The sequence below is a fragment of the Cyclopterus lumpus genome, chromosome 17 (assembly GCF_009769545.1).
Source record: "Cyclopterus lumpus isolate fCycLum1 chromosome 17, fCycLum1.pri, whole genome shotgun sequence".
In the NCBI taxonomy this organism is placed as follows: Eukaryota; Metazoa; Chordata; class Actinopteri; order Perciformes; family Cyclopteridae; genus Cyclopterus; species Cyclopterus lumpus.
The window spans coordinates 2604987-2617525 of record NC_046982.1 but is presented as its reverse complement, the minus strand read 5'-3'; the positions used below and the strand labels follow the sequence as shown (position 1 = coordinate 2617525).

At 41.8% G+C, this 12539-nt stretch overlaps 1 protein-coding gene and 1 long non-coding RNA gene across 2 annotated transcripts in view; one reads left to right on the top strand and one right to left on the bottom strand.

Moving 5' to 3' along the window:
* The window catches only part of LOC117746870 (zinc finger and SCAN domain-containing protein 31-like), a 4580-nt gene extending 1512 nt beyond the window's left edge, over positions 1 to 3068 (bottom strand). The window contains exon 1 of the mRNA XM_034556196.1: positions 2007 to 3068. Within this exon, the coding sequence (XP_034412087.1) occupies positions 2007 to 2250 (244 nt within the window). The 5' untranslated portion in view covers positions 2251 to 3068. The remainder of the gene's footprint in view (positions 1 to 2006) is intronic.
* LOC117746871 lies at positions 2156 to 6308 on the top strand. Its single transcript, XR_004611364.1, has 3 exons — positions 2156 to 2260; positions 2895 to 2920; positions 4179 to 6308. It is a non-coding gene; the product is annotated as an uncharacterized LOC117746871 (long non-coding RNA).
* Positions 6309 to 12539: the final 6231 nt, after the last annotated feature.

Sequence of the window (12539 nt, the reverse complement as noted above, 5' to 3'; positions counted from 1 at the left end):
TAGTGCTTAGCATCTTTTTATTTTTATTTATGATAATTATTACCTGGGATTACTGTTACATGTTATATACCCATCTCTATTTTAGCTTTCTCCTTAGTGAGTTAATGGGGTGCCGCCTGTTATATGTTGTTTGGTGATTTGTCTTCCACATACTGTACATGCCAAGTGTGTACTTTGACCTGGGGGTTACCAATTATTAGAAAAACTGACTGCAAGGACGCCGTGATAGTCTCGAGTAACGCTGTTGGTGATGTCATTGATGACTATGCAAGCATAAATGAACCATTTGTTTGTGCAGATGTTCTTTCGTCCGTTTCATTTGAATGTGTATTATAGGCCAACCGCCTGCAATGTACAGAATTGACCAAAGTGCTCACTTTAATGTGCATTGTCTTTTTGCAAATAAAAAAACCCAAACAATTTCCATTGTTATTGGAGATGCACATTGCAGCTGTGGTATCTGGTTAGTGTAAACTGTGAATAAACTATCTCTCTCAAATGTAGAGTGTCTAAATAAACAGGAAACACAGTTTCAAACAGATGTCCTTCGGGTGATGTTAACATGAGGAGAAAGAACTGGACTTCATGTAGAGTCCCGGCCATGCAGCATGCACTTTGATCAATTCTTCACAGATAGGAAGGTAGATAGACACATTCGTATGCAATAATTACAGTAAACTTTCTAAATGTACCAATATCAACTTGTCCGAATGTGTGGGAAGCAATATTCAATGAAATCCTCAGTTTGGGATCATGATTACCAGTTTCATTTTTATCAACATAAACAAAGTTTCATCACAATTGCCAAAGTGTAACATAGTTATGATTTAAATCTAAATATGTAAAGAAAACCATTAGATACAATGGCATCCGAGTACAAATTGTAGAAAGAGTATACGCTTTATAAGGGGGTCCTTGGAAAAGGTTCTGCCCTGTAAGGGGTCCCTACAAAATCTGAGAATACCTGGTGTATGAGCACAACAGAGACTGGTGTTTGAGTTCATCAAGCAACACTGTTAACTGGAGGCTTTAGTTGCAACAGCTGTTGGAAATAAGAAGACAACACATAGCTGTCCTCGTGAATGCCCAGTTCCCTGTCTTCCCATCATATTTATCCACACAATGATATGAGTTTGAATCCTCTTGGTTTTCCTCTACGTGACACATGTTTACCCAAAACAGGCTCCAAAGACGATTGTGTGCTTTGCTCTCTTCCTGTTTCAACACACAAACAACAAGCAACATTTCAAGTGCCGAGAAGACTTGTTTCCTCAAGAGACTGAAACCCTTTGCTGCTCGTTTTGATATGCGTTATATACAAAAGCTTTATTAATATTATCAACCACGCAATATATGTATTTCGATTAAACCTGAAACTAATAGCCAATTAAGTATTACAACTACACAGAAAAACAGGATCGTCTGCAGAACGTGGTGTTTGTTGTCAAATCTAAGAGCCATTTAGCTCTCTAATGTGCCGACAGCTGGGCATTTCCCATCATGCAATGGGCCATGCAGTTGGTGGAGAGCTACTGCTCCGCCTTGCTCTAAAAACTGCGGCCGCCTAGCTCTCGTGAAGTCATCGTTGACCACGTGTGCAGGACAACAGAGCAAGTCGGACACAAATCTAACCGGCATACATTGGTCACCGGTCGGTTCTGATCAGGATTGGCTCATGTCCATATGAGAGGGGTTTCACATCGCCATGAAAAATTAAACAATGCGTCATTCACGCGAACAGCTACGTGTTCTCTTCCTGCTTTCAACTGCTGTCGTAACCACGACAACAACAGACGCATTCGTCTGTAACTCGCCAGTTAAGAGTCGCGAAATAAACCAAAACATCTGCACTAAAACGCACGCGCCGCCGTACAGCACGGGGGGGCGGAGCGACTAGACCGTAGTCCACTAACGTTCTACCGTAACATCACGTGACTACTCGGAGTCCCGTATCTAGGTGATGTATAGAGCACCCTATCATTGCATCAGTGGGCTGGTTTACGAACCATCCTCCGGGTTGGTAACCGCATGTAGCAGCTTGCGATGGCGGCACTCCATCTCTTCTTCATACTCGGTTATTGTTGACTCCAAGTGTCCGAGTATCTCGTCGACAGCTGCAGTCAGCCGCTGGTACACGAACAGTTTCACACCGCGGAGTCTCGACATTGTGTCAAGAGGAGAGAGCTGAGCAGAAGCGAAGTGAGGCTCGCCTGCATTTCTTCTTCTCGTCGTCTTTATGGCGGATGGCATCCAACAAAAGGTGCATTACCGCCACCTACTGTATTGGGGTGTGGACCGGATCTATCCCTTTAAAATACATAACAAATAAACCTAACCTATATCCTTCCACTCAATCCTGTTTCTTTCAAATATTGCAGTACATTTCTCGCCCCCAAGGTCAAGGCATCTTTTAATTGGATTTCCTCTACTGCCAAGCTTCCTCTTCAGCCTGTCACTCTCAATTATGAATTTCTGGCAATGGCAAATGATATGTTCTACAGTTTCCGCTGTATTGCAGAGTTCAAATAGTCCTGTTGGGTGTTTATTTATTAGTTGCATTGTTTTGTTCAGCCTTGTGTGTCCAATCCTCATTCTGGTTAATATATTTTCTTCTGCAGTGCTTCCTCTTGTTATCCTCCCTTTGCCAACTTCCTTCTGAATAGCATACAGATGTCTTCCTGTGCCTCCTGCGTCCCAACTGTGCTGCCATTCCTTAATAATGTTTCTTTTGATTATTGATTTAGTTTCTGCTTTGCTAAATACAATATCTGTCTTGTTCTGACAGACATCTGTTCAATGCTTGCTTTGCCAATTTATCTGCTGTTTCATTTCCCTTTACCCCTCTATGTGCCACATGAATGATACTAAAATACCCCAACAAATCTTCATTGCAGGCCTGCTGGCTCCCCATTCTGACCAGGTAAGACACCTCATCACATTTAAAATATTTTTACATTTCATAACTATCCTCTGAATCTGCTTATTCCACGTTAATTTATCATCGAACCACACACCTAGAAACCTAAAAATGTTCACTTGTCCAATCGTTTGTCCATACATCTTTATCTGATGTTATTTCTAGTAAACCAGGTTGTTTAAAAAAAAACACAGACTCCTTATTTACGTGGGCTTTTTAGGGTCCTCGTGACGACTTCGTCGTAGAGGAACCTATTGTTTTTCGAGGAATTATTATTATTTTCTCTCAGGAATGTTGACCTTTTGGGGCCTTTATCATATCCCAAACGTTCTTAAATTACACATGCATATCAGAACTGCCGAAAAACACAACATTTTGGGGGTCTCACATTTTGGGTATTAAAAAGATTCTCTATAGCGCCCCCTTGTGGCAAAAAGTCTACGCTTTTTGCTAACAATGACCGATTGACTTGAAATCTGGTATACCTGTCCACTTGGACCTGCTCTACAAAAAAGTCTCCAGTGGCCATAAAATGCCTCTACTTAGATTTTCCGCCATTTTGAATTTTGTAAAAAAACACATTCTTTCCATTTTCCCCTAAACGCTGGGTCCGATCTTTACGAAAATGTATGTGGTGTATTATTGGTTCAATGTCATCAAGAGTTATCAAAAGCTTGTTGATATCTCATTGCGTTCAGAAGATATGGGCCAATGAACCTCTAAGGGGTGTGGCCTAATATTTAAAGACACATAACTTCCAAATGACTTGGCCTATCTTCACCAAATTGCTAGAATATGTCCACATTGAGTCCCTTAACGTTCTCTAATTTGTTCATAATATTTGAACAATAGGGGGCGCTGGAGTCAATCGCTCAATATTGCCATTTTTAGCCCCCTACAAATATTAATTTAAGCAGTACCTACCTACATTTATGAAACTTAGTAGGCATATATAAAACATGTAAACTGAAAAGAAAGTCTCTTGGGACCATGCTCTAAACGATACCGGACATCAGCCATTTTGATTTTTGTGTGATCTTTCCGTTAATTATTGTGTATTTCATGCCACTATACGTTACTGAACTCCTGATGATGGGAATTTATCAGATCTACTTCGAATGTATTATGTTGATGCATGTTGTCTTGGGCTATACAGTGGATACTGCAAGTGGTGGACTGTTTGCAGTATAGTATAATTTCCAGCATCGCTCCATGCAGGAAAAAAAGGCTAACTCACAGACCCTTACTCTGACTGTCGCAGACATTCCCGAGCCGCTTTAGCCGGCGTCCAGCCAGTACCCCCGACGTGGAGGAGGAGCGAGGACCCGCACATCGCTGCTTGCAGCTTTAATTTAAATTCTGTCTCTAAACAAATAATTGGGTCCATAGATCCTCTACCTTTCCAAAATCCACTTTGATGAGGTGTTATCAATCCCCTGGTCTCCAAATTAAAGGTTAATCTGTCTGCTATCATTCTCTCGATAATTTTACCTACAATGAGGCCTATCCTTTGTTGGGTTTGATGGGTCTTTGCCTGGTTTCCTGATTGGGATAATCACAGCCTCTTTCCATGCACTAGGCAGTCTCCCCACTTCCCAAACGTTATTATAAAATGCTAACAGTTTCATCATTGCCAACCTACCTAAATCCCTCCCTCCATGTGTGCTCCCCTCTGTCTTTTATGAAGCTTCCCAGCCTTAAGGTGCCTTAAGCACCTGCAGCTGGGTGAGTAATGAGGCAGTCTGGGAGATGTAGTGTTGGCAACGGCGGCCATTTTGTGGTGTGACCTTTGATCCTGAGTGGGAATGTAGCGCCCCTCCACTACCTGTCCCCTTGTGATGCTACAGTACATACAACACAACTTTCTGGTTAAAAGCTTAAATCGCCAACTGTATGAACATTTTTCTACTTTTACAAATGGCTCCTTATTCTCGACTCATCTTTCCCCTTGACTCTTATAGCTTTGTTAACTGTATATAGTGATGAGCATATCCTTCTATGTAATATTTGTATTAATCTAGATTCATACAAGTATTTGTATCACTGAACTAATGACCCTTCCTTGAATGATTCTGTTAACTATATCGTAAATATCAGATATCAGTGGCCGCACTGATAGAAAATTGAGTACCTAGTTAGTTGTCAAACCTTATTAATTGAATTAACAGTCCATCCCACCACATAGAGCCATAGTTCTTTTCAATATCAATTCTTCATCTTAAATTATTTCTCAATTTTATTACTTTCACTGTCAACAGCATCCACATTAGATCATCTATTCTGCTATGATACTGTTAACCTTCTCGCCTAAGAAATAATAATGTCTAAATGTATATCATGAGAGTAGTAGGCATGATGAACAAGTTACAACTACCAACAATAGCAACAACAGTGGATGTTATAGAATAATAATGATAAAAAGAAGCAGTATTGGTATGGGCAATACTATTAGCAACTAATAATAATAATGATAATAGCTGGAGGTGTCAGGCTTTGTGGATTTACTAACAGGTAACAGATTGCACTATTTCTTTCCCTCCAAATCTCATGAAATAATTCCAGGAATTAATACTTAATTTGGTATTTATGGAACATTGGCCCTGTCTCGTAATTCTAGTTCCTAATGCTATTTCTAACACACTCATTCATAAGCAAGAATATCTGACTGAGTGTTTCCCGAGTCATGCCATATAAACGGACTGAAATCTCCCATTGCTTGTGTCAGAGCACAGCCCGTGTGGAGCTCGGGCCGAGAGGGCTGAGATGAGGGCTGCGCAGGCTGCATGCACAGGCTTGTAGTCCTCGAGAGGCGTAATGCCCGAAGACAGCAGCCTCAAAAGGCCACCGCTTAGGGGGAGAGGCCCTGCAAACGTGTCTTTGAGGTATGTCAACACAGAGGGAGGAGGAGAGGAGACAGAGAATGTGGAAAATCATCATTTGTGGACTCATCGTAGACAATTTTGGTGTACCAACAGCACCAATGTATGTGACCTGTATGTGATTTGAACACATCTGGTAAAAGGATAAAAATGAAAGCATTTCCCAGAAAACTAGAGACATGACCAGAATGTCAGCCAGATCCATCATACAAACATGATGTGACATGCCAACGACATTACATGACCGGCAAGAAGTCCACCAGACAGGAAAGTGAGAATATGTGACAATGACAGAAGAAATATGTAAGTAAACATCTGTCCAGATGTGTCTGGGTCTGATTGGTGTAAAGTGTCGTGAAGGGAGGTATATAATTCAGATTTACAGTAGGGATTATGATTCTTTGGAGTTGTTGTAAGATTGTATTCTTGAACATGGAAATAAACAGCTCCCCGCTGGTGGCCCAAATCCGTATGCTGTCTTCCTCTTCATTTTGGCGATATTCTGCCACAACACCAACTGGTCTGAATTGTGGATAGCGACTCAACTTGTACATTGAGCTATTTCTAATAATAAAGACAACAAAAATGTAAATAAAAATATATTCTCTCTAGTTTGATCATGTAAATCATATCTCAACTTCAAGATTACATATCAGCTCGCTCTCAGCATCATATTTTGGTGATGCTGAACATGTTCTAAAGTTTCTTCTTGATGAAAACATTTACACCTTCCTGTATAATGTTTTCCTATTTTAATTAGCCTACAGTTTAATCCTGTATGACCAAAATGCAACCTTGATATTATTTTTCCTCTCTCGACTTTCTCCCTGTGCTCCTCATACCTACTCTGCTCTTAATTCTGTACAACCATTTTCCTGTTCTATCTTACTATTTTCTGGGTTACATGGTTACCCATCAATGCCTGTACGCAACCCCTCCCATTGTGCAGGCCAGGCAGAATGAGCATGATTGATCATCAGAGCAGTTAATGTCATCAGAAACACATATTAGTTGTCTGATGTGATGCAGGTAGTGTTACTGAACAATGATTTAATAAGCTCAGAGGTCCCAAGCAGCACCTGGTACGAAGGAGAGGGTCTGAGGTGCAGCAGGGAGTTTAAGGAGCAACACATGGACTATTCAGCCATTATCACAGACAGAAATCACCAGGTAGGGACACACAAGAACCGATGTATTGATGTTGGTAGGTTTGATGGTTTGACTTTGGTTTATAATTACAATTTCTTCATTAAGGAGAGGGACTGTGTGGACCTGAAGGTGTTGAGGCCAGCCATTATCAACCACTCGACTGCAGCTTCCACTCCTAATGGAGAAAGTGGCAAAGCACGGTGAATCATGTTCAGGACATCCTTTGTTCTGCATTTCCCTGCTGATCGCATTGTGTCACGGGGCGGGAACTGTGGAGGAGGACTCGGACGCAGAGTGGAGGTTTAACTAACAGTATGTTTATTTCTTAACAAAAAATCACAGGGAAAAAAACCTGGAAATGACTAACAAAAAATCACAGGGAAAAAAACCTGGAAATGACTAGCTCCTCCGAAGAGGGATGAACGGGAACAAAATAATTATCTAACACTAGGTTCGACAATGCTGAAACCTGGACTTGACTATGACAAGGCGTGTGTGCAGGACAAAGGATCAGACACACTGGCACAGGACAAGGGGAGACAAAGACTATAAGTACACATGAGGGAAGTGGGGAAACAGGTGGACAAAATTAAGAATCAGGGAAGACAATCAGACTGGTGACACAAGAGGAAGGGCATGGAACCTGAAACGAGAGGAGAGTTCATTTCCAAAATAAAACAGGAAGTCACAAAACAAACATGGAGACAGGACAAAAACCCAACTTGACATACAGGTGTGACACATTGACCACTGGAGGGATAATCAAGGAACAAGGAGTGTCTGAAACAAGTTACAACATACTGTGTGCACTATTTGGCCCAAACCTTTGTTGGTGGTTCATTGATTTAGCTTCCAGAGCACTCCATCAATAAATAATCTAAAGTGGGCTAAAACATGGTCAAGGCATTATATAAATTCAATTCAATTAAATTCAATTCAGTTTATTTTGTATAGCCCAATATCACGAATTACAAATTTGCCTCAGAGGGCTTTACAATCTGCAATAGATGTCATGTGTACAGAATGAACAGCATTTACAAAGTTACATAAACACATTACATGAATATGACAATGTATGAATGGAACTCCAATCCATGAAACAGAAGGAGGTAGAGAGGAGGGGGGGCGGGGTGCATCAGCAGGGCCAACGCGGGAGGCCGGCTCACCAGGCATCAGACACCTCCAGGTCCAATGGACCCTATGAGACGTGAAGTCACAACGACTCCGGGGAGGAAGCAGAGTTAATAAGGTGCAATGGAGAGATGTAAATTCATCCATAAGGAGAGAGAGAAGAGGAGATAGGTGCTCAGTGTATCCTAAAACATCCCCCAGCAGCCTATAAGCCTATAGCAGCATATCAAGGGGCTGGACCAGGGCAAACCTGATTCAGCCCTAACTATAAGCACTATTAAAGAGGAAAGTCTTAAGTCTATTCTTAAATGAGGTGACTGTGTCTGCCTCCCCGACTGAAAGTGGAAGCTGGTTCCATAAAAGAGGAGCTTGATAACTGAAGGCTCTTGCTCCCATTCTACTTTTTAAGACTCTAGGAACCACAAATAGCCCCGCATTTAGTGAGCGCAGCTCTCTAGTGGGGAAATATGGTACTACAAGCTCCTTAAGATATAATGGTGCATCACCAATCAAGGCTTTGTAGGTGAGGAGAAGAATTTTAAATGTGATTCTTGATTTTACAGGGAGCCAGTGCAGAGCAGCTAATACAGGAGTAATGTGATCTCTTTTCTTAGTTTTTGTGAGTACACGAGCTGCAGCATTCTGGATCAACTGGAGGGATTTAAGAGACTTATTAGAGCAGCCTGATAATAAGGAGTTACAGTAATCTAGTCTGGAAGTAACAAACGCGTGACCCAGCTTTTCTGCATCTTTTTGAGACAAGATGTGCCTGATTTTTTAAATGTTACGTAGATGAAAAAATGCAGTCCTTGAGATTTGCTTAACATGGGAGTTAAAGGACAAGTCTCGGTCAAAGATAACACCGAGATTCTTTACAGTGGTGTTGGATGCCAGGGAAATGCCATCTACAGAAACCACATCACCAGATAATTGATCTCTGAGGTGTTCAGGGCCCAGTAAAATAACTAACCAGTTTTGTCTGAGTTTAACATCAGGAATGTCTTTAAGACATTCTTGAATTTTAGCGAGCTGGTTGGTCTCCTCTGGTTTGATCGATAGATATAATTGAGTATCGTCTGCATAGCAATGAAAGTTTATGCAGTGTTTCCTGATAATATTGCCCAAAGGAAGCATATATAAGGTAAATAACATTGGTCCAAGCACAGAACCTTGTGGAACTCCGTGATTAACGTTGGTGGTCATTGAGGCTTCATCGTTTACAAATACAAATTGAGATCGATCTGATAAATAGGATTTAAACCAACTTAGTGCGGTACCTGAAATGCCAATCGACTGATCCAGTCTCTGTAATAGGATGTCATGATCAATGGTGTCGAACGCAGCACTAAGGTCTAATAATACCAGTACGGAGATGAGTCCTTTATCTGATGCAATTAGGAGGTCATTTGTAATTTTCACCAGTGCTGTCTCTGCGCTGTGGTGTTTTCTAAATCTTGACTGAAACTCCTCAAATAAACTATTCTGATGTAGGAAGTCGCACAACTGATTTGCGACTACTTTCTCAAGGATCTTAGAGAGGAAGGGAACGTTAGAGATTGGTCTGTAGTTAGCCAACACCTCTGGATTAAGAGTGGGCTTTTTCAGGAGAGGTTTAATTACAGCTACTTTGAAGGAATGTGGTACATGCCCTGTTAGCAAAGACACATTAACAATATCCAGCAGAGAGGTGCCCATTAAAGGCAACACGTCTTTAAGCAGCCTCGTTGGGATGGGGTCTAAGAGACAGGTAGACGGTTTAGAAGTAGAAACCGTTGAAGACAATTGGTCTAGGTTAATGGGAGAAAAGCTATCCAAATATACACCAGGGCATACAGCCGTTTCCAAGGCCACTCCTCTTGACAGATCGGCAGTAGTTGAGGGCAAGAGATCATCAATCTTGCCTCTAATAGTTAAAATCTTTTCATTGAAGAAGTTCATGAAGTCATTACTACTGAGGTCTATAGGAATACACGGCTCCACAGAGCTGTGACTCTCTGTCAGCCTGGCTACAGTGCTAAAGAGAACCCTGGGGTTGTTCTTATTTTTCTCTATTACTGATGACTAATAGGCTGCTCTGGCATTACGGAGAGCCTTTTTATATGTTTTAAGGCTGTCTCGCCAAACTAAGCGTGATTCTTCCAGATTGGTGGAACGCCATATGCTTTCGAGCTTTCGTGATGTTTGCTTTAGTTCGCGGGTCTGAGGGTTATACCAGGGAGCAAACCTCCTTTGCCTCACTGTCTTTTTCTTCAGTGGGGCTATCGAGTCTAGTGTCATTCTCAGTGAGCCTGTAGCACTATCGACAAGATGATCAATCTGGGACGGACTAAAGTTAGCACAGGAGTCCTCCGTCACATTGAGACGTGGTATTGAATCAAATGCAGAAGGAATCGCTTCTTTAAATTTAGCTACAGCACTGTCAGTTAGACATCTGGTGTAGAAACTTTTGACTAACGGTGTATACTCCGGAAGTATAAACTCAAAAGTTATGAGGTAATGGTCTGACAGAAGAGGGTTCTGTGGGAAGACCTCCAAATGCTCAATGTCAATGCCATATGTAAGAACAAGGTCGAGGGTATGGCCAAAGCAGTGAGTGAGTTTCTGTACTCTCTGACAGAAGCCAATCAAGTCCAACAATGAGATAAATGCAGTACTAAGGCAATCATTATCAATATCCACATGGTATTAAAATCTCCTACAATAATAACCTTATCAGTTTTAAGGACAAAACTTGATAAACACTCTGAAAATTCAGATATAAATTCTGAATATGGACCTGGTATAAATTCTGAATATGGACCTGGTGGCCGGTACAGTATAACAAGTAGGATTGGCTGTTAATAGGCTTGAGTCAAAGATGGCTGCTACTCCACCTCCTCGGCCGGTGCCTCGAGGAATGTGAGTATTAATATGACTTGGAGGAGTTGATTCATTTAGGCTGACATATTCTTCATTGCTCAGCCAGGTTTCAGTAAGACACAATAAATCAATGTGATTGTCGGATATTAAATCATTTACTAATACAGCTTTAGACGACAGAGATCTAATATTTAGGAGTCCACATTTAATTCTCTTGTTTTGTTGCACTTTTGAAATAGTGATGTTAACCTGTATGAGGTTATTTTGTATGACTCCTCTTCTGGTTACTTTTGATTTAATTAATTTAAGTGGCCGTGGGACAGACACAGTCTCTATAGAGTTAAGGTTAAGGGTGGGTAACTGCTCGAATGGAAGTGCAGAGAAGGGTGGAAGACTACAACTCTGCTTCTGCTTCCTGATCTGAACTCTGGGTCATGGATTAAGTCCGCTAATTAACTTCGCCATGTTTGCAGAAATGAGACGCGCTCCATCCCAAGTGGGATGAATGCCGTCTCGACTCATCAGATCAGGCTTTCCCCAGAAAGTCTGCCAGTTATCTATGTAGCCCACATTGTTTGCTGGGCACCACCTGGACAACCAGCGGTTGAATGACGACATGCGGCTATACATGTCATCATTGATCAGATTGGGGAGAGGGCCAGAGAAAACTACGGTGTCCGACATTGTCTTGGCATAAGTACACACCGATTCCACATTAATTTTAGTGACCTCCGACCGCCGCAGTCGGGAGTCATTACCGCCGGCGTGTATTATAATCTTACTGTAACTATGCTCATCTTTAGCCAGCAGTTTTAAACAAGATTCAATGTCGCCCGCTCTGGCCCCCGGGATGCATATGACTTTAGTCCCTGGCTTCCCTATCTTCACGTTTCTGACTATGGAGCTACCTATAACCAGAGTGGGTTTCTCAGCGGGTGCGTCGCTGAGTGGGGAAAACTGGTTCGAAACGTGAAGAGGTTGGCGATGCTCAGTGTTTAGACTTAAAATCCCTTCGAACAGTCACCCAGCCATCCGGCTGCTCGGGGGCTGCCGGGGGACAGCTAACAGAGGCTAATGCTAAAGGCTCCGCACCGGCTATGGGGGGAGGCGGGCTAACTAGCGTAACTGTCTGAGCTTCAATGGTGCGGAGCCGTGCATCTAACCCACTTAGAACTGCCTCCAACCTAGCAAATGAACTACATTTGTTGCATGTACCGTTATCATTAAGGGAGGCAGAAGAATAGCTATACATGAGACACTCTGAGCAAGAGGGAGCGGGAGGGGGAGAAGAAAACATCGCAAGCTGCTAAGCTGGCAGCCGGAAGTGATGCAATACGCTTACCGGAAGAGAGAGAGCGATTCAGTTCAGCGATTCAGTTCAGGAACCTGTGTAGACACTTTCAGTTTTAACTTTGAATACCTAATTAACTGGGACATCTAATTACACTATTTATCCACTGTGTGGTGGCATTGTTCTTCTCAACACAGAACAACAAAATATATCATTACAAATATTTAAAAAATGTATATATTTTTTTTGTATATTCACAAATATACAAATTGTGAACTGCACAATATGCCTCTTGGTAGCCCTGCATTTTAAC